Source organism: Astatotilapia calliptera, chromosome 19 (genome assembly GCF_900246225.1).
Source record: "Astatotilapia calliptera chromosome 19, fAstCal1.2, whole genome shotgun sequence".
NCBI classification, from domain to species: Eukaryota; Metazoa; Chordata; class Actinopteri; order Cichliformes; family Cichlidae; genus Astatotilapia; species Astatotilapia calliptera.
The window spans coordinates 11931481-11950977 of NC_039320.1; the positions used below are offsets into that span (position 1 = coordinate 11931481).

General features: G+C 41.9%; 2 protein-coding genes and 1 pseudogene across 4 annotated transcripts; 1 reads left to right on the forward strand and 2 right to left on the reverse strand.

Annotated features, from left to right (window-relative positions):
• Nucleotides 1-158: 158 nt before the first annotated feature.
• LOC113011859 (b(0,+)-type amino acid transporter 1) lies at nucleotides 159-19432 on the reverse strand. Of its 3 annotated transcripts, XM_026151659.1 has the most exons (7): nucleotides 6534-6739; nucleotides 5783-6345; nucleotides 2976-3109; nucleotides 1326-1455; nucleotides 1110-1234; nucleotides 909-996; nucleotides 159-832 (listed from the first exon to the last, which is right to left on the reverse strand). In XM_026151659.1, exons 1-7 carry the CDS (start codon nucleotides 6667-6669, stop codon nucleotides 602-604), a joined length of 1407 nt encoding a protein of 468 aa, XP_026007444.1. In that variant the 5' UTR covers nucleotides 6670-6739; the 3' UTR covers nucleotides 159-601. The 3 variants fall into 3 exon arrangements, with proteins under 3 accessions (XP_026007444.1, XP_026007443.1, XP_026007445.1); XM_026151658.1 differs by lacking the exons at nucleotides 5783-6345; nucleotides 6534-6739 and adding an exon at nucleotides 18509-19432; XM_026151660.1 differs by lacking the exons at nucleotides 5783-6345; nucleotides 6534-6739 and adding an exon at nucleotides 4657-5482.
• Nucleotides 7544-13114, forward strand: LOC113011857 (uncharacterized). The gene is made up of 2 exons (XM_026151656.1): nucleotides 7544-7672; nucleotides 7915-13114. Exon 2 carries the CDS (start codon nucleotides 8078-8080, stop codon nucleotides 10973-10975), a length of 2898 nt encoding a protein of 965 aa, XP_026007441.1. The 5' UTR covers nucleotides 7544-7672; nucleotides 7915-8077; the 3' UTR covers nucleotides 10976-13114.
• LOC113011863 (b(0,+)-type amino acid transporter 1 pseudogene) lies at nucleotides 14819-15872 on the reverse strand (annotated as a pseudogene).
• Nucleotides 19433-19497: the final 65 nt, after the last annotated feature.

Consider the following 19497-nt stretch of genomic DNA (forward strand, 5'->3'; position numbering starts at 1 on the left):
CGAGTGTTCTCAGACCCAAAAAGCACATCTACTTCATGAAGATCTGCTCCATTCAGATGCTTTTGTGATGCTTATTCACGCAAACTTGTAGCGAGTACAGACGAATACAAACAGAATCTGAATATTGCAAGAAATCAGGAAATGTCAGGAGCACTAAGTTCGCTGATATGTTTGAAATACTTTATTTTTTTGTTGATTATAAAGTGACAGCAAGGTATGACTGACATGCAGTAAATGGCAGAGCTGTAAGGTCCCCTGCAATGCTGAATTATAGCGTGTTTTAGTGTTTATTGTATTAAAAAAAGATAATCAATGTTTTTCAATGACAAATATGGATTTGTGTCCCCCTGTAAATCTTAATGAATTTTGAACTTAAACATCTTGCAAACGATCTTTTACAATGAGCTTAAATGAAAGTTGTGAAGTTACAATAACATCAATTTAAAAATGCAAGTAAAACACTTTAAATGCACCTTTAAATAAAACAGCAACACTGCATTATCAGATGTAATTTAACATGCAAGGATAATTCATGGAAAAAGGCTTATTTTATTGGTAGCTTTCAGTTATCTGCATGTTATCCATGTGTGTTCAGTAGAAATTACAGGTTTTTGTCTGCAGGGGCGACCTCTAAGAAGAGCTGCAAGAACACTGTTAACTTGTCCAGCACTCTTGGGCAGAGCTTGTAATGGATGAAGGGTATGTAGACTACAATGCCACTTGAGATAAATAAAGCCACGTAGAGGTACTCAATCTGAGGATTGTCTATGATGGGTGCCAGCACGAGGAATATCGCTGCAATGAGGACCAGTATAGGAATTACAATGGGAACCTGTGGGGAGAGGAATAACCAGGCGTGAGGACAAGATGTTATTGTCATGTAATGTGAAAACAATGATGACACTAACCTTGTACGACCTTGGGAGGTCCTTCTTCTTGATTTTGAGATAGATGAGCCCAGACAGGACAATGGCATAGAAAAACCAGGCACTAAAACTGAAAACGGCAGAGGAAGAGAAATTAAAGACAAACAAAAAAAGCAATGTGTGCTAAAAAAAAAAAAAACCCAAACAAAGTAGAAATGGAGCAGAAACAGAGTCAGCCTTCACCTGAAGTAGTTGACGATACTCTGAAAGTCTCCAGGAATCAGCACCACCAGAGAGATTATTGTGGTGAAGATCAGCGCCGGAGATGGAGTCAGTCTGTGGACGTGGGCCATGGACAGAATATCTGGCTGCAAAACCAGCACTGGTCTGTGTAAAAATCTGTACGTAGCTTTATTTTAAACAGGTGTGTGTGTTCTTATAAGACAGAGAGACTGTTACCATGTGTCCTTCCCGGGCAGCAACAAAGCACACACGGCCGCCGCTGAAGAACGTCCCGTTTAGAGAACCGAAAGCTGACAAGGCTGCGGCCACAGACATGACCCAGCCCCAGCTGCCCAGCACCTTATTCCTGCATGAAAACCGTTTGTATTATAAAAAATCTTGTAGTGCATATCAATCAACCCTTTTCTATATACATTTCAGTAATTTAACAAATTAAATCAAAAACATCTTCTGTGGACATATTTAGGAATAAACCTTTTGGACAGGATGTGATGTCACCTCAATGTAATATTTGTCTTGAAAGGTGTTGAATGGGGCCTTTGCTGGTGTGACCAGGTTTAACACTACAAACATCTGTTCTGAGGCCCCTTCTGCCTATATAACAATAATAATAATAATGATGATGATAATACATTAGACTTGTAAAGCGCCTTTCAAGAAACCCAAGGACGCTTTACAAAACAGAATAAATAAAAAAGGCTTAGAGATCGAAGGTTTTATTGAAGAGGTGAATTTTGAGAAGTTTCTTGAAGGACTCCAGTGACGGGTTGTTGAGAAGTTCATATGGGAGAGAGTTCCAAAATGACACCCAGATTGCAAACGTTGAAGGAAGGCCAGATGAGGAAACCATCTATATCAGGGGTAGGCAACTCCAGGCCTCGCGTGCCTGTGTCCTGCAGGTTTTAGATCTCACCCTGGGTCAGCACACCTGAATCAAATGATTAGTTGATTACCAGGCCTCTGGAGAACTTCAAGACATGTTTAGGAGGTAATGTAGCCATTTAAATCAGTTGTGCTGGGTCAAGGACAAATTTAAAACCTGCAGGAAACTGGCACGCGAGGCCTGCAGTTGCCTACCCCTGGTCTATATCAATAAGTAGATGGCCAGTCTTCTGGAGTAGGGCTTTAGGGGCCTCAACCAAGACCTCTGCGTTATTACTGTTGAGCTTGAGTAGGTTAATTGACATCCATATTTCTATTTCATGCAGACGGTTGAGAAGTGATCGTGGGGGAGCAGGGTAGAGGGTTTAGTACAGAGATAAAGTTGTGTATCATCAGCATAGGAATGGAAGCAGAGACCATGGCGGTGGATGATCTGACCAAGGAGGAACATAGAGACGGTGAAGAGAAGGGGTCCAATATCTCTTGGTATTTGTGTGACACCAGAAGTGAGCACCTAACTGTAGTGATGCTCTTTGCTGCCATTCCTTCTATGTTTGAAGTGTTTGGAGGCGACTCTTAAGTAATTTTCCTTACAGTGGATTGATGAGTCTTGCGAGAAATCACATCAACTGTGTAAGATAAGTTTCATAATTACTTGCACAGTGGGCAGATTTAAATTGCCTATTAATCACCTATTAATCCCACTGGATGATTTAATCTCTGGTATCAACATGGCAGGGAGCTAAAATGCTAATACAGAGGATTCAAAATGGAGACAGGATTGCAACATCCATCTTTAAATACAGTTTGTATTTTCAACTTACAAAAGCCCCATTTGTTTGACCATCAGTAATTTTAATGCACATATCAAATGATTGTACAGAGTAGAGGATTTCTTCAGGTTTGCTTCCTGTTCTATGGGAGAAGTAATTAAAAAAAAAAAAAAAAAAGATCTTATCAGGTTGAGAACAGGTGTTGTCTTACCCCCAGGTAACTGCTACCGCGCTTGAGGACACGAGCTCTTTAGGCGTCATTACTGCCAGATAGCTCACATTCACCAGCAGGTACAAAGTAGTCACAAGAGAAATGGCTATCAGCACTGCCCGAGGAAGATTCACCTGTACAAAAAAAAGATATGACATGGTTGTAAAGTTTGGCTAAACCTTGATTACACATATTAACAAAGCAGTCTCTCATGACAAAACAAAGCCTCATTGAATATTTACTTTTTTAATACTTTGCCAAACCGTGGGGGGAAATGCTCCCCAAGCAACACCAAGCACCAAGTTTCATGCAGTCAGGACAAGCTGGAACTGCAATTACAACAATCCTAACAATGCCAACTCGTGTACCTCTTTAGTCACCTCAGACACTTTAAACACTGATTTAAGCATTGTAGGGGTATATGTTGGTACAAAGTCAATGAATTACCTGAAACACAAATTCAGAGTTTAGGGGGGAAAAAGGTAAGTGGTCATTTTTCTCAGGATAGCAGCAAGAAAACAATCATATTTCCCAGCAGAATCTTTATCAAAGATTATAAGCTGTATTTTAAAAAATTTAGAATTTAGTCTGCTTGTCCAGAGCTGGTTTTTTCTTAGGTTTCACATTAACAATGAGTTATTTTAGGTTCTGCTCTATAAAACACAGTTGGAGAAACGAAAAATTAAAAATGGAAATGAAAAATTCAAAATAGAGACTATTTTGAATTTTTCCAGTCTCCTGGAAATGTCCCTGCAAGCCAAGTTGATTCTTCTGGTGTCCTCAATTCTTTCTCTGGTGTTTGTTCATATTATGTATACTTGTGTCTGGATCTACGTGACCTACATGAAGATTAAAAAAAACCCCTGTACTTTCAGTAAAAGATTAGACAGGGCCTCATCTCAGTGAAGAAAGTAACACAGAAAGAAGAAATGGACAGAGTATCTGCATAACAATGTTATCAGAGGAAAGACATGACTTGACCTGGTTCTCCCTTGTGCCAGTTTAAGCAGTCCAACAGAATAACATAAAACTAAGTTGGATATTTACTTTCTTTAATGCTTTGCTAAACCATTTAGTTCTCCAAAGTTGAACTCTACTTTTAATTAAATAGGACTCGAGTCTAAAATAATAGAAAAAAACACCAAGCACCAAGTTGCAAAATGCAGTCAGTGGAAATGGGTTAATTATTATGAACTGGCATGAACAATAAGGACAATCACACTGAAGTTTTAACCATTTAAGATAAGGATAAATTAAGTTTGTCATAAGTTGAGGTATTTTTAAAGAATTCACCAAGTCTTTAAAAATATTAAATTCCTATTTAAACAGTCATATTATTATTGGTGCTGTCAGCGTTAATCTCGTTAAAATGACGTTAATGCCATAACTGCATTAACGCGGCAAATCTCCATTACCGCCGTGTGCGTGGGGCTGCATGGTGTCAAACATTAACAAGCTAACTGCACTGATTTACAGAGTGTTATAGACATCCTGTGTTAGGACAAAGTCAATAAATTACCTGAAATACAAATTCAGAGTTAAGGAAGAAAATATAGCAGCATATAGGCATCTTTTACAGTAAAGAATCAAATCATTCTGGACAGGTTTTAAGCTGTATTTGAAAAATTTAGCATGAATAAATGCTACTATTTCAGGTCACTTCAGACCCTTTCAGCCTCACCTCTGGTTTGTTCAGCTCCTCAGTCACATAATTCAAGTTGCTCCAGCCACCGTAAGACCAGAGGCCTTGAAGTAAAGCCTTTCCCAGAGTGTTCAAAGAAAACTGAGTTCCTTGAAAAGCATTCTCAATGTTAAAATTTTCCTCGATCACAGTGCTGCTCTGTATGACTTTCACTAGCCCTCCAATTACAATGAAAGTGAGTGAAAACACTTTGGCCACCAAGAAGATCACCTGCACTCTCAGAGCAAATCGGACATTCAGGATGTTGGTAATGGCAACTACCAGAATACTAAAAGCTGCAAAGCATTTCACAGCCAGCTGAGGAGGTGGGCAGCCTGGGTAAAAGGGAGCCATGACATACTGTGCAATGGTCATTGATTTTGCTGCAATGCTGGAAGGTTTCAAAAGCAGGATGAAAGTGATTGCTGCAAAGAAGGCTGGGAATGAACCATAGATCCTCAGGATGTAAGTAAATTCCCCACCAGATTCAGGAATAATGGTCCCAAGCTCAGTGTAGGAGAGAGCTGCAAGCAAAGCCACAACACCTGAAAAAAACCAGATTAACATGCTGGCCCCAGGACTTCCCACATACGCCAGGACATACTGTGGGGACATGAAGATACCGGATCCAATCATGGTTCCAGAAACTATTGCGACACCACCAATCAATCCAATCTGCCTCTTCAGTTGCAGGCCTTCGTTTTTTGGGGTTTTGTCCGCCATGGTGAGAGAGAGCAGGGAGCACAAAACGACACGTCTACAGAGCAGACTGAGAAAGATCACAAAGAATTCAGATGCTACAAACTGCGTAGAAAAAGCTTTCAAAAGAAATCACGTGGTGTAAAATGTACTTGTTTTGCCTTCAATTAAATATTAACTCGTCAGCTTTCTAACTGTGGAAAAAGTGCTAACCACTGCACCAATGAGCCACCAGTTGGTTTGGATTATTATATCCTAAACCAATATCAGTTCTCAGGTTACTACAGTTTGTCCTGGCCTACTCATCTAAATCTGTAAGAAGATTAAAAAAAATGCACAATCATGAGTGGAGACGCACAGTGTTGGCATGCTTCATCTTTATTTTGACTTTCTATAAACTACTAATAGTAAATATTGAAAATCTCACTTCTGGATGTTTCACCTCCTCGGTTAAACAATTTAAAGTGTTCCAGCCATCATACGACCACAAGCCCTGATAGAAAGCAATGCCAATGGAGCTGACCCCTGCATTGGTTCCCTCAAATGAGTCCTCAAAGTTCTCAGTGCGGCCCTGGAAAAGCATCACAATGCCTCCCAGGATGATCACCACCAGGGCCACCACCTTCACTGCCATGGTGACCACCTGGATGCCTGTGGCCAAGCGGACGCTCAGACATTTGATTATAGCCAGCACCAAGATTGATACAGCAGCCACGAACTTCACTGCCATCTGTGGAGGAGTGCAGCCGCTGTAAAAGGGGGCCACAGCATATTCAGCAAAGATGAGAGCGACTCCTGTGCCACTAGCCGGCCTCATGACCATGATGAAGCTGAAGACGAACATGAAGGCCACCACTTTCCCTGCAGTCCGCAGTATGTAAATGTACTCAGCTCCAGACTCTGGTATGATAGTGCCCAGCTCAGCATAGCACAGACCCCCCAGCATGGCTATCAGTCCACAGCAGGACCATATAATGAAGCTGGGGGGGGCTGTAACTAACAAAGGGGTGAAGATTTTGCAGAGGGACACACCGGCCTCGTCATCCCTTCTAGAAGTGCATGCTTAAATGAAGATGAATAAAGATGAATAAAGATTTTGTGAAATAACTACTGAGTTCCGGTGCCGTCTCTGGATGCCTCGACGAATAAAAGAACCGGGGTCAAACTGATTTCGCAACAGCTCCCAATAGTGGAAAGGACGTACTGGGGAGAAATGAAGATCCCAGATCCAATCATGGTTCCACCAATGAAGGAAACTGCTACTATGATCCCCACTTCCCTCTGCAGATTGAGTCCATGTGTATCATCTCCCATGTTCAGAAAGTTTTTGTCTTCCTAGAAGCAGCGGACAAGAACACCTGAAGCGTTGTTTGTTACATAAGAGGCGGAGCACACTTAATTATACAGCTACGAAATGAGGCTACTTTTAAGCAGATTTTAAGAATGTCTGCTTGTCCAGAGTTGGTTTTTTCTTAGGTTTCACGTTAACAATGATTTATTTTAGGTTCTGCTCTATAAAACACAGTTGGAGAAACGAAAAATTCAAAATAGAGACTGTTTTGAATATTTCTAGTCTACTGGAAATGTCCCCGCAAGCCAAGTTGATTCTTCTGGTGTCCTCAATTCTTTCTCTGGTGTTTGTTCATATTATGTATACTTGTGTCTGGATCTGAGTGAAGAAATGGACAGAGTATCTGCATAACAATGTTATCAGAGGAAAGCCATGACTTGACCTGGTTCTCCCTTGTGCCAGTTTAAGCAGTCCAACAGAATAACATAAAACTAAGTTGAATATTTACTTTCTTTAATGCTTTGCTAAACCATTTAGTTAAAAATGCTCTCCAAAGTTTAACTCTACTTTTAATTAAATAGGACTCGAATCTAAAATAATAGAAAAGAACACCAAGCACCAAGTTGCAAAATGCAGTCAGTGGAAATGGGTTAATTATTATGAACTGGCATGAACAATAAGAACAATCACACTGAAGTTTTAACCATTTAAGATAAGGATAAATTAAGTTTGTCATAATGTGATGCCTCAAAGGCATTTATGTTATTTATCTTTAATGTTTGCTTTAAAATAATTCTTTTGTATGTATTTAAGTTAAAAAGAACAGTAAAAAGAGTTAAAAATGTTAAGAAGCTTTAATTTTGAAGGTGAACTTGCTAATAACCTCACTTCCTGGTGGTTTACCTGTATTGCTTCATTTCCTGTTTAATTCCTCTTCCTGGTTGCTCTAAGAGGGAGAGGGACATGCGGTCTTGCTCTGAGGCTTATCCACAGCCATCCACTTGGGAACATTGTTCAGGCAACGCTGTAAGTGTATATATTTCATGATGAAGGTGTTAAAAAGGCATAAATAGCGGTATTTGTTAAAAATTATATTTTGTTTGTGATTCATGGAGGTTGATTTGTACATGTTAAGAAAGGCAGTTTTGATGATCATTACTGTTGCTAAAGCTAACACGAAGGTGTAAGGTCACATTTTGAGTTATTTCGTGATGCAATATTTATGTAAACGATCATTTTTTCTATTCTGTATTTCTTTTCAACTACAGTTTTCACCGCTTGTCAAATGAAGATTCTGAGTAAAAAGTCAACTCTACTCGGACTCGTGTATTCATTGACAGAGGTTTAGCTTGGTGTTTGATCAGAGTTGCTACACTCTGCAACAGAACACTACAGTGAAAAGGCGGCACTCGATGGTCCTACGTGTTCGTGATGGCAGCAAGCAACAAGTCATCGGTATCAAATACCAGGAGCAACGTGACATCAGCATCATCTGCAAGTGCGGCTCGCGCCAGAGCTAAAGCAGAAGCTGCTAAGGTACGAGCATCATATGCTAGCCAGGAGGCTAAATTAAAATTGGAAAAGGCTGCTAGAGAAGCAGAAAGGAAAACTAGAGAAGCTCAAAATCAGTTGGAAGCCGCTAGAATTGATACAGAGCTGGAAGTGCTAACATTAAATCGTGAAGCAGACACAGCCATCGCTGAAGCACAGGTGTTAGAAGATGTAGCAGAAATGCATGGAAATGTAGAAAATGTGAAATCTGAGTCAGAAGACAGGCTTAGATTGCACCGTACTAGTGAATATGTTTGCTCTCAAAATGATCAGAATCAGTCTACCTTCGCACCAGTATCTGTCCCACCTGTTAAATCTGTAGACCGTGCAGAATCACAAGACAGTTTCAGAACATGGCATCCACCTGTAAGCTTAGCGGAATTCCAACATAGCAATAGCAAGCCCAAGCCTGAAGTGGATAATGGGACGTATCCACCCACAACAAACCTGTCTAAACTGACCAGAGCTGAATTGAAGACCGACGTCGAAAGAACAAACCCTCGCACGTATATAGGTGCTCAATCACAAACACCCCGGCATATGCGTCCAGTGAGCGTGTCACAACCACCTGACCCTCTGGCACAATATTCGGCGCGACGTGATCTCGTTACGTCAGGACTGTACCAATTTGATGATAAGCCAGAGAAATTCCGTGCATGGCGGTCCTCATTCACTAATGCTGTGGCTGAGGTTCAACTTACAGAAACACAAGAATTAGACCTCATGACCAAATGGTTAGGAAAAGAGTCTGGACAGCAAATAAGATGCATACACTCAGTGCATGTGAATAATGCTGGTTTGGCTCTGCGCAAGACATGGGAGAGGCTGAATGACTGCTATGGTGCTCCTGAGATGATCGAGCAGTCACTGTTTCAGAGACTTGACAGTTTTCCAAAAATTGCAGCCAAAGATCACATCAGATTACGTGAACTTGGGGATTTGCTTATGGAGATACAAGGCGCCAAGGAGGATGGATACCTCACTGGGCTGTCATATCTAGACACCTCCAGAGGTATTGGACCCATAGTAGACAAGCTCCCATATGGGCTCCAGGAGAAGTGGGTGTCATCTGGGTCGTGGTACAAAGAAGAGAATAACGGCTGCTTCCCTCCCTTTAGTTACTTTTGTAACTTTGTCTGTCATGAGGCAAAGAAGCGAAATGACCCCAGCTTTATTCGTCAAAGCAACGGCGCAAACCCCACAAAATCAGAAAGATTACCTATGAAGAGCTTTAACACCAACAAATCTATCGCAGTTCACAAAACAGATGTCTCTACAATCAACAACGACCCTAACAAGAACTGCCCATTGCACAATAAACCTCACCCACTTAAAAAATGCAGGACATTCAGAAACAAGTCCATCGATGACAGGAAGGCCTTTCTAAAACAGAAAGGAATATGCTTCAAGTGTTGTTCTTCAACTTCACATGTTGCCAAAGACTGCAAATCTTCCGTGAAATGCTTAGAGTGTGAAAGCATCTATCATGATGCAGCTATGCACCCTGGCCCACAACCTCAACTCACCAAGGCTCCTCCACCACCACAAGAGAACGGCGGGGAGGGAGAAGATGACTCTAATGTAACTGATGTTAGAACCAGCTGCACAGAGGTTTGTGGCCCCGGCCAGTGGGGTCGTTCTTGCTCTAAGATCTGCCTTGCAAAGGTCTACCCCAAACATTCAAAACACAAAGCCATTAAAGCTTATGTAATTCTGGACGACCAGAGCAATCGCTCATTAGCCAGGCCAGAGTTCTTTGAGCCGTTTGGTGTGGAGAACAAACCACTCTTATACCATCTCAGAACATGCTCCAGCGTCATCAAAACGTATGGCAGGAAGGCAGAAGGATTCCAGATAGAGTCGTTGAACGGCAACGTTCTCATACCTCTTCCACCACTCCTTGAGTGCCCTGAAATCCCTAACAATCGAGCTGAAATCCCAACACCAGGTGCAGTTTTGCATCATCCTCATCTCCACCATATAGCCAAACACATCCCTGATCTAGACCCAGAAGCAGAGATACTCCTGCTGCTCGGGAGAGACGTGCTTAGAGCACACAAGGTCAGGCAGCAAATTAACGGGCCACACAATGCTCCCTTTGCACAACGTCTCGATCTAGGCTGGGTGGTGATAGGGGAGGTGTGCCTAGTTAATGTGCATAAGCCAACAGTTGACACATTGAAGACCCATGTGCTAGACAGCGGTCGCCATTCCATATTTCAGCCCTGTGCAAGTTTCATGCAGGTCAAAGAAACACAGCCAAGCTTCAACAAGTCTAACAAAATGCCAGAGAGGATGCTAGGACACACAGTGTTTAACCAATCTGAACATGATAACAAACCTGCCCCATCAATAGAAGACATCCTCTTCCTAGAGATCATGGATACAAATGTCTACAGAGATGACACTGGTAGTTGGGTTGCTCCATTGCCGTTCAAAGAACCACGGCAACGTTTGCCAAATAATAAAGAGCATGCGGTTAAGAGGTTTGAATCCTTGCAACGCCAATTCAGGAAGAAACCCGAGATGCAGAAGCAATATGTGGCATTCATGGAGAAGATCATTGCCAACGGTCGCGCAGAGGTGGCACCACCCTTGAGGGAAGATGAAGAGTGCTGGTTTCTTCCATCATTCGGGGTATACCACCTACAAAAGCCCAACCAAATCAGGGTGGTTTTTGATTCCAGCGCTCAGTACTGCGGGGTCTCCCTCAACGACGTGCTTCTGACTGGTCCCGACCTCAACAATTCTCTCTTGGGTGTCCTTCTACGCTTTTGAAGGGAGAGAGTAGCTATCCTCGCCGACATCCAACAAATGTTTCACTGCTTTTTGGTCCATGAAAGGCACCGCAACTTCCTCTGGTTTTTGTGGTATGAGGACAACGACCTCACCAAGGCAGTTATTGACTATCGCATGAGGGTTCATGTCTTTGGCAACTCACCATCTCCGGCTGTGGCCATCTATGGTCTGCGAAGAGCCATTGCTGAAGGTGCCCAGAAGTACGGTGCCGACACAGTGAAATTTGTGGAAAGGCACTTTTACGTGGATGATGGCTTGGTGTCTCTCCCATCTGAAGCAGAAGCAATCAACCTTCTCCAACGGACTCAGGCTTCACTTGCTGAATCAAACCTCCGCTTGCACAAGTTTGTGTCGAACAGTCCAGCAGTCACTGGAGCTTTCCCGCCAGAAGATTGTGTCCCGCTCATCAAGGATCTGGATTTGAGCGGAGAGACAGCATCCATGCAGCGCAGCCTGGGTTTGCTTTGGGAGATCAGAAAAGACACATTCACATTCTCTGCATCAACTATTATCAAACCTTTCACCCGACGTGGAGTCCTCTCTACCGTCAATAGTGTTTTTGATCCAATGGGTATGCTGGCACCCGTCACAATCCAGGGACGAGCTCTTCTTAGGGAACTTAGTTCGGAACTGACTGACTGGGATGCACCTCTCCCAGAAGACAAGCTGAAGAAATGGGAAACCTGGAGAGATTCTCTTCGAGTCCTAAAGGAGCTTCATGTGCCACGTGCATACACATCAACCTCGCTCACCAAAGCTGTGCGCACAGAGTTGTTTGTATTCTCAGATGCCTGAACTATGGCCATTGGGGCTATCGCTTACTTGAGAGCCATCCAGGAGGATGGAAAAGTGGAAGTAGGATTTATTATGGGCAAAGCCAAATTAGCACCCCAGTCTGAACCAACAATCCCGAGGCTCGAACTCTGCGCTGCTGTCCTTGCAGTAGAAATGGCGGATCTCATCCGGGAGGAGCTGGATCTGAAATTGGATGCTGTCAGGTTCTACACGGACAGTAAGGTGGTACTCGGGTACATTTGTAACACGACAAAACGCTTCTACACATATGTCCATAACAGAGTCCAACGTATCCGATGATCTACCAGACCAGAACAATGGCATTATGTGTGCACGGAACCAAACCCTGCGGACCATGCATCCAGATCTTTGCCTGCATCCCATCTGACACAGAGTTCTTGGTTCACCGGACCTTCATTCCTGCATCAGTTATCTGCAGAAACAACACAAACCAGTGAGACGTTTGAGCTCATCGACCCGGGAAATGACTCAGAGATTCGACCACAGGTACGCACCTACACTACTCATCTGAAGGAACCTGTACCTGTACCCCTGATCGCTTTCGCCGTTTCTCCACCTTTACCTCTCTACTGCGAGCAGTGGCTTTCCTTATCCATGTGGCAAGATCTCACAAACATTCAAACCAAAACAGCAGGTGTACAGGATGGCACACATGTCGCTTACCTCGTACTGTGGATGAAATAGCTCAAGTAAAACATGTCATTCTGCAAGCAGCACAAATGCCAGCCTTTGCCAAGGAACTGTCAGCCCTCCAAGCAAACAAAGTGGTGCCCACAAACAGCCCGTTGCATAAACTCAGTCCAACTTTGGAGAGTAGTCTCATCTGCGTTGGAGGCAGACTGAAACATTCTCAACTAACGTGTGAAGAAAAGAACCCAGTAATCCTACCCAAGGACAGCTACGTTTCCTTACTGCTCGTACGACATCACCATGAGCAGGTGAGACATCAGGGTCGACATCTCACCAGAGGAGGGCAGGCAGAGAGCAAACGGTGGGCCATGATGTTTAGTTGTTTGAGTTCAAGGGCCGTCCACATTGAGCTGATTGAGTCTATGGACACATCTAGCTGTATAAATGCTCTCAGGCGGTTCTTCGCTCTCAGAGGCCCTGCAAAAGGACTTCAGTCTGATTGTGGGACCAACTTCATTGGAGCTAGCAAGGAGTTGGAGATGGATAATACTGTACAGGGGTACCTCAGCAAGCAAGGATGTAGCTGGAACTTCAGACCTCCACATGCTTCCCACATGGGAGGCTCATGGGAACGGATGATAGTTCCCATGATAGTTCTATATTGTGTATTTTGTTGTACAGTTATTTTATTTTCAACTTTAATTTATATATTTTATCTTATTCTCCCAGTTAAATTTACCCTTCATTCTAATTTGTGTCATACAGTTATTTCATTTTTAACCTTAATTTATATTTTATTCCTTCCTAGTTAAATTTACCCTTTTTAATTTTTCATATTTATTTCCTATCTTATTCATAGCCTTTTCCTTTTTTGTTTTCTTTAGGTCACGAGCAGTTGTCCAAGCATTTCACTACATATCGTACTGTGTATGACTGTGTACGTGACAAATAAAATTTGAATTTGAATTTGGATGATTGGTGTTGCCAGGAGAATCCTTGATTCAATGCTCTTGCAGCAAAAGAGTCGCCTGACCCATGAAGTGCTGTCAACGCTAATGGCAGAAATTACAGCCATCATCAATGCACGTCCACTCCTACCTGTGTCTACAGACCCACACCAACCTTTCATTCTTTCACCAGCCATGCTCCTCACACAGAAATCAGGAGTTCCACCTCCTCCAGGAGATTTCACAGAGAAGGACCTCTTCACAAAACAATGGAGGCAAGTTCAAGCACTCGCGAACCAGTTTTGGGCCCGTTGGAGCAAAGAATACTTACCAACCTTACAACAAAGACAAAAATGGACAGTGACACGCAGAAACCTTCAAGTTGGGGATCTGGTCCTCCTCAGGGACAAGCAGACCATCCGCAACTACTGGCCCATGGCCATAGTCACAGCAACCTTTCCTGGGAAGGATGGACATGTGAGAAAGGTTGAAGTAAAAACGACCGACCAAGGTGACACAAGAACCTTCCTTAGGCCAGTTGCAGAAGTAGTTCTTCTTCTGCCTAAGGACTGATTTAAGGACTGTTGTTTGGACTCATTCAAGTTCATAGTGGCCTCACATAGGCCAGGCGGGGAGTGTGATGCCTCAAAGGCATTTATGTTATTTATCTTTAATGTTTGCTTTAAAATAATTCTTTTGTATGTATTTAAGTTAAAAAGAACAGTAAAAAGAGTTAAAAATGTTAAGAAGGTTTAATTTTGAAGGTGAACTTGCTAATAACCTCATTTCCTGTTTAATTCCTCTTCCTGGTTGCTCTAAGAGGGAGAGGGACATGCGGTCTTGCTCTGAGGCTTATCCACAGCCATCCACTTGGGAACATTGTTCAGGCAACGCCGTAAGTGTATATATTTCATGATGAAGATGTTAAAAAGGCATAAATAGCGGTATTTGTTAAAAATTATATTTTGTTTGTGATTCATGGAGGTTAATTTGTACATGTTAAAAAAGGCAGTTTTGATGATCATTACTGTTGCTAAAGCTAACACGAAGGTGTAAGGTCACATTTTGAGTTATTTCGTGATGCAATATTTATGTAAACGATCATTTTTTCTATTCTGTATTTCTTTTCAACTACAGTTTTTACCGCTTGTCAAATGAAGATTCTGAGTAAAAAGTCAACTCTACTCGGACTCGTGTATTCATTGACAGAGGTTTAGCTTGGTGTTTGATCAGAGTTGCTACACTCTGCAACAGAACACTACACATAAGTTGAGGTATTTTTAAAGAATTCACCAAGTCTTTAAAAATATTAAATTCCTATTTAAACAGTCATATTATTATTGGTGCTGTCAGCGTTAATCTCGTTAAAATGACGTTAATGCCATAACTGCATTAACGCGGCAAATCTCCGTTACCGCCGTGTGCGTGGGGCTGCATGGTGTCAAACATTAACAAGCTAACTGCACTGATTTACAGAGTGTTATAGACATCCTGTGTTAGGACAAAGTCAATAAATTACCTGAAATACAAATTCAGAGTTAAGGAAGAAAATATAGCAGCATATAGGCATCTTTTACAGTAAAGAATCAAATCATTCTGGACAGGTTTTAAGCTGTATTTGAAAAATTTAGCATGAATAAATGCTACTATTTCAGGTCACTTCAGACCCTTTCAGCCTCACCTCTGGTTTGTTCAGCTCCTCAGTCACATAATTCAAGTTGCTCCAGCCAGCGTAAGACCAGAGGCCTTGAAGTAAAGCCTTTCCCAGAGTGTTCAAAGAAAACTGAGTTCCTTGAAAAGCATTCTCAATGTTAAAATTTTCCTCGATCACAGTGCTGCTCTGTATCACTTCCACTAGCCCTCCAATTACAATGAAAGTGAGTGAAAACACTTTGGCCACCAAGAAGATCACCTGCACTCTCAGAGCAAATCGGACATTCAGGATGTTGGTAATGGCAACTACCAGAATACTAAAAGCTGCAAAGCATTTCACAGCCAGCTGAGGAGGTGGGCAGCCTGGGTAAAAGGGAGCCATGACATACTGTGCAATGGTCATTGACATTGCTGCAATGCTGGAAGGTTTCAAAAGCAGGATGAAAGTGATTGCCGCAAAGAAGGCTGGGAATGAACCATAGATCCTCAGGATGTAAGTAAATTCCCCACCAGATTCAGGAATAATGGTCCCAAGCTCAGTGTAGGAGAGAGCTGCAAGCAAAGCCACAACACCTGAAAAAAACCAGATTAACATGCTGGCCCCAGGACTTCCCACATACGCCAGGATATACTGTGGGGACATGAAGATACCGGATCCAATCATGGTTCCAGAAACTATTGCGACACCACCAATCAATCCAATTTCCCTCTTCAGTTGCAGGCCTTCGTTTTTTGGGGTTTTGTCCGCCATGGTGAGAGAGAGCAGGGAGCACAAAACGACACGTCTACAGAGCAGACTGAGAAAGATCACAAAGAATTCAGATGCTACAAACTGCGTAGAAAAAGCTTTCAAACGAAATCACGTGGTGTAAAATGTACTTGTTTTGCCTTCAATTAAATATTAACTCTTCAGTTTTCTAACTGTGGAAAAAGTGCTAACCACTGCACCAATGAGCCACCAGTTGGTTTGGATTATTATATCCTAAACCAATATCAGTTCTCAGGTTACTACAGTTTGTCCTGGCCTACTCATCTAAATCTGTAAGAAGATAAAAAAAAAAAGCACAATCATGAGTGGAGACGCACAGTGTTGGCATGCTTCATCTTTATTTTGACTTTCTATAAACTACTAATAGTAAATATTGAAATTCTTACTTCTGGATGTTTCACCTCCTCAGTTAAATAATTTAAAGTGTTCCAGCCATCATACGACCACAAGCCCTGCCAATGGCAATGCCAATGGAGCTGACCCCTGCATTGGTTCCCTCAAATGAGTCCTCAAAGTTCTCAGTGCGGCCCTGGAAAAGCATCACAATGCCTCCCAGGATGATCACCACCAGGGCCACCACCTTCACTGCCATGGTGACCACCTGGATGCCTGTGGCCAAGCGGACGCTCAGACAGTTGATTATAGCCAGCACCAAGATTGATACAGCAGCCATTAACTTCACAGCCAGCTGTGGAGGAGTGTAGCCACTGTAAAAGGGGGCCACAGCATATTCAGCAAAGATGAGAGCGACTCCTGTGCCACTAGCCGGCCTCATGACCATGATGAAGCTGAAGACGAACATGAAGGCCACCACTTTCCCTGCAGTCCGCAGTATGTAAATGTACTCAGCTCCAGACTCTGGTATGATAGTGCCCAGTTCAGCATAGCACAGACCCCCCAGCATGGCTATCAGTCCACAGCAGGACCATATAATGAAGCTGGCCCCTGGGCTCTCAATAGTGGAAAGGACGTACTGGGGAGAAATGAAGATCCCAGATCCAATCATGGTTCCACCAATGAAGGAAACTGCTCCTATGAGCCCCACTTCCCTCTGCAGATTGAGTCCATGTGTGTCATGTCCCATGGTCAGAAAGCTTTTGTCTTCTCTGAAGCAGCAGCGAAGAACAGACGTGCAGTTACAAAACGCTGCCTGTTGCCCAATAGGAGGAGTGCACAAAATTAAACTGCTATGAAATTAAAATGAGGCTACTTTTAAGCAGATTTTAAGAATGTCTGCTTGTCCAGAGTTGGTTTTTTCTTAGATTTCACGTTAACAATGATTTATTTTAGGTTCTGCTCTATAAAACACAGTTGGAGAAACGAAAAATTCAAAATAGAGACTATTTTGAATATTTCCAGTCTACTGGAAATGTCCCTGCAAGCCAAGTTGATTCTTCTGGTGTCCTCAATTCTTTCTCTGGTGTTTGTTCGTTTTATGTATACTTGTGTCTGGATCTACGTGACCTACATGAAGATAAAAAACAAACAAAAAAACACTGAACTTCCAGTAAAAGATTAGACAGGGCCTCATCTGAGTGAAGAAAGTAACAGAGTATCTGCATAACAATGTTATCAGAGGAAGGACGTGACTTGACCTGGTTCTCCCTTGTGCCAGTTTAAGCAGTCCAACAGAATAACATAAAACTAAGTTGAATATTTACTTTCTTTAATACTTTGCTAAACCATTTAGTTGTATGGATGTAAGTCCCAAAAAAATGAATTTTGGAGCTGAATCTGAATGATGGAAGTGAAACTGAAATTATTCGAGAGCTACACTTTTAAAGGATAAAATACAGTTTCAAAGTAAATGAATTCATTTTCAAAATATAAAATTCAATTTCAATTTAGTGACGATAATTTTCAAAACTGTACATTGAATTTCAAATTAGACTGATTCAAATTCAGTTTTAAAAAGCATTTATTCAAGTTACAATTCAGGTTCAGTTTCTGATGGCACAAAGTTCTGCCCATACTCTTCTTTTAATTAAATTGGACTCCAGTATGATATAATAGAAAAGAACACCAAGCACCAAGCTGCAAAAAGCAGTCAGTGGAAATGGGTTAATTATTATGAACCGGCGTGAACAAAAAGGGACGATCACACTGAAGTTTCAGTCATTTAAGATAAGGATAAATTAAGTTTGTCATAAGTTGAGAAATTCTTTAAAAATATTAAATTCCTATTTAAACAGTAATATTATTATATAAAATGCTGTAAGGAGCTGCAACTAAAAACAAAGTATATGTTCTGGAAAAGCTGGAGATACAGAAAAATGTTGGTCAAAATGCTTCTTGTTGTCAAAATATATTCTGATACTTGATCCTCATATATTATATTCACCAAACATCTTTATATACAGTCTTTGAGATCTAGGAGTCACACCTCATTGGAGTTAGGACTGAAATGATAGCAAAGCAAACATACTCTACTCTCGTGTACATTTATTATCGTCATACAACACCTCAGACACTTTGATCACTGATTTACAGAGTGTTATATACATCCTGTGTTAGGACAAAGTCAATAAATTACCTGAGGTACAAATTCAGAGTTAAGGAAGAAAATATAGCAGCATATAGGCATCTTTTGCACTAATGCATCAAATCATTCTTGACAGGTTTTAAGCTGTATTTAAAAAAAAATTAGCATGAATAAATGCTACTATTTCAGGTCATTTCTGACCCTTTCAGCCTCACCTCTGGTTTGTTCAGCTCCTCAGTCACATAGTTTAAGTTGTACCAGCCAGCGTAAGACCAGAGGCCTTGATAGAAAGCCATTCCCAGAGTGCCCACAGAATACTCTGTGCCTTGAAAAGCATTCTCAACATTAAAATTTTCCTCGATCACAGTGCTGCTCTGTATGACTTTCACTAGCCCTCCAATTACAATGAAAGTGAGTGAAAACACTTTGGCCACCAAGAAGATCACCTGCACTCTCAGAGCAAATCGGACATTCAGGATGTTGGTAATGGCAACTACCAGAATACTAAAAGCTGCAAAGCATTTCACAGCCAGCTGAGGAGGTGGGCAGCCTGGGTAAAAGGGAGCCATGGCATACTGTGCAATGCCCATTGCCATTGCTGCAATGCCGAAAGGTTTTACAAGCAGGATGAAAGTGATTGCTGCAAAGAAGGCTGGGAATGAACCATAGATCCTCAGGATGTAAGTAAATTCCCCACCAGATTCAGGAATAATGGTCCCAAGCTCAGTGTAGGAGAGAGCTGCAAGCAAAGCTACAACACCTGAAAAAAACCAGATTAACATGCTGGCCCCAGGACTTCCCACATACGCCAGGACATACTGTGGGGACATGAAGATACCAGATCCAATCATGGTTCCAGAAACTATTGCTACTCCACCAATCAATCCAATTTCTCTTTTCAGTTGCAGGCCTTCGTTTTTTGGGGTTTTGTCCACCATGTTGAGAGAGAGCAGGGAGCACAAAACGACACGTCTACAGAGCAGACTGAGAAAGATCACAAAGAATTCAGATGCTACAAACTGCGTAGAAAAAACTTTCAGTGTTATCAAGGGATTGTAAAACCTAGTCGTTACCCTCATTTAAATATTAACTCTACCTTTTTTTTTTTTTGCTCTATAGCAAAAGTGCTAACCACTGAACCAAAGGGCCAACAGGCTTGGGTTATCATATCTAAAAGTAATATCAGTTTTCTTGTTACTTTGTC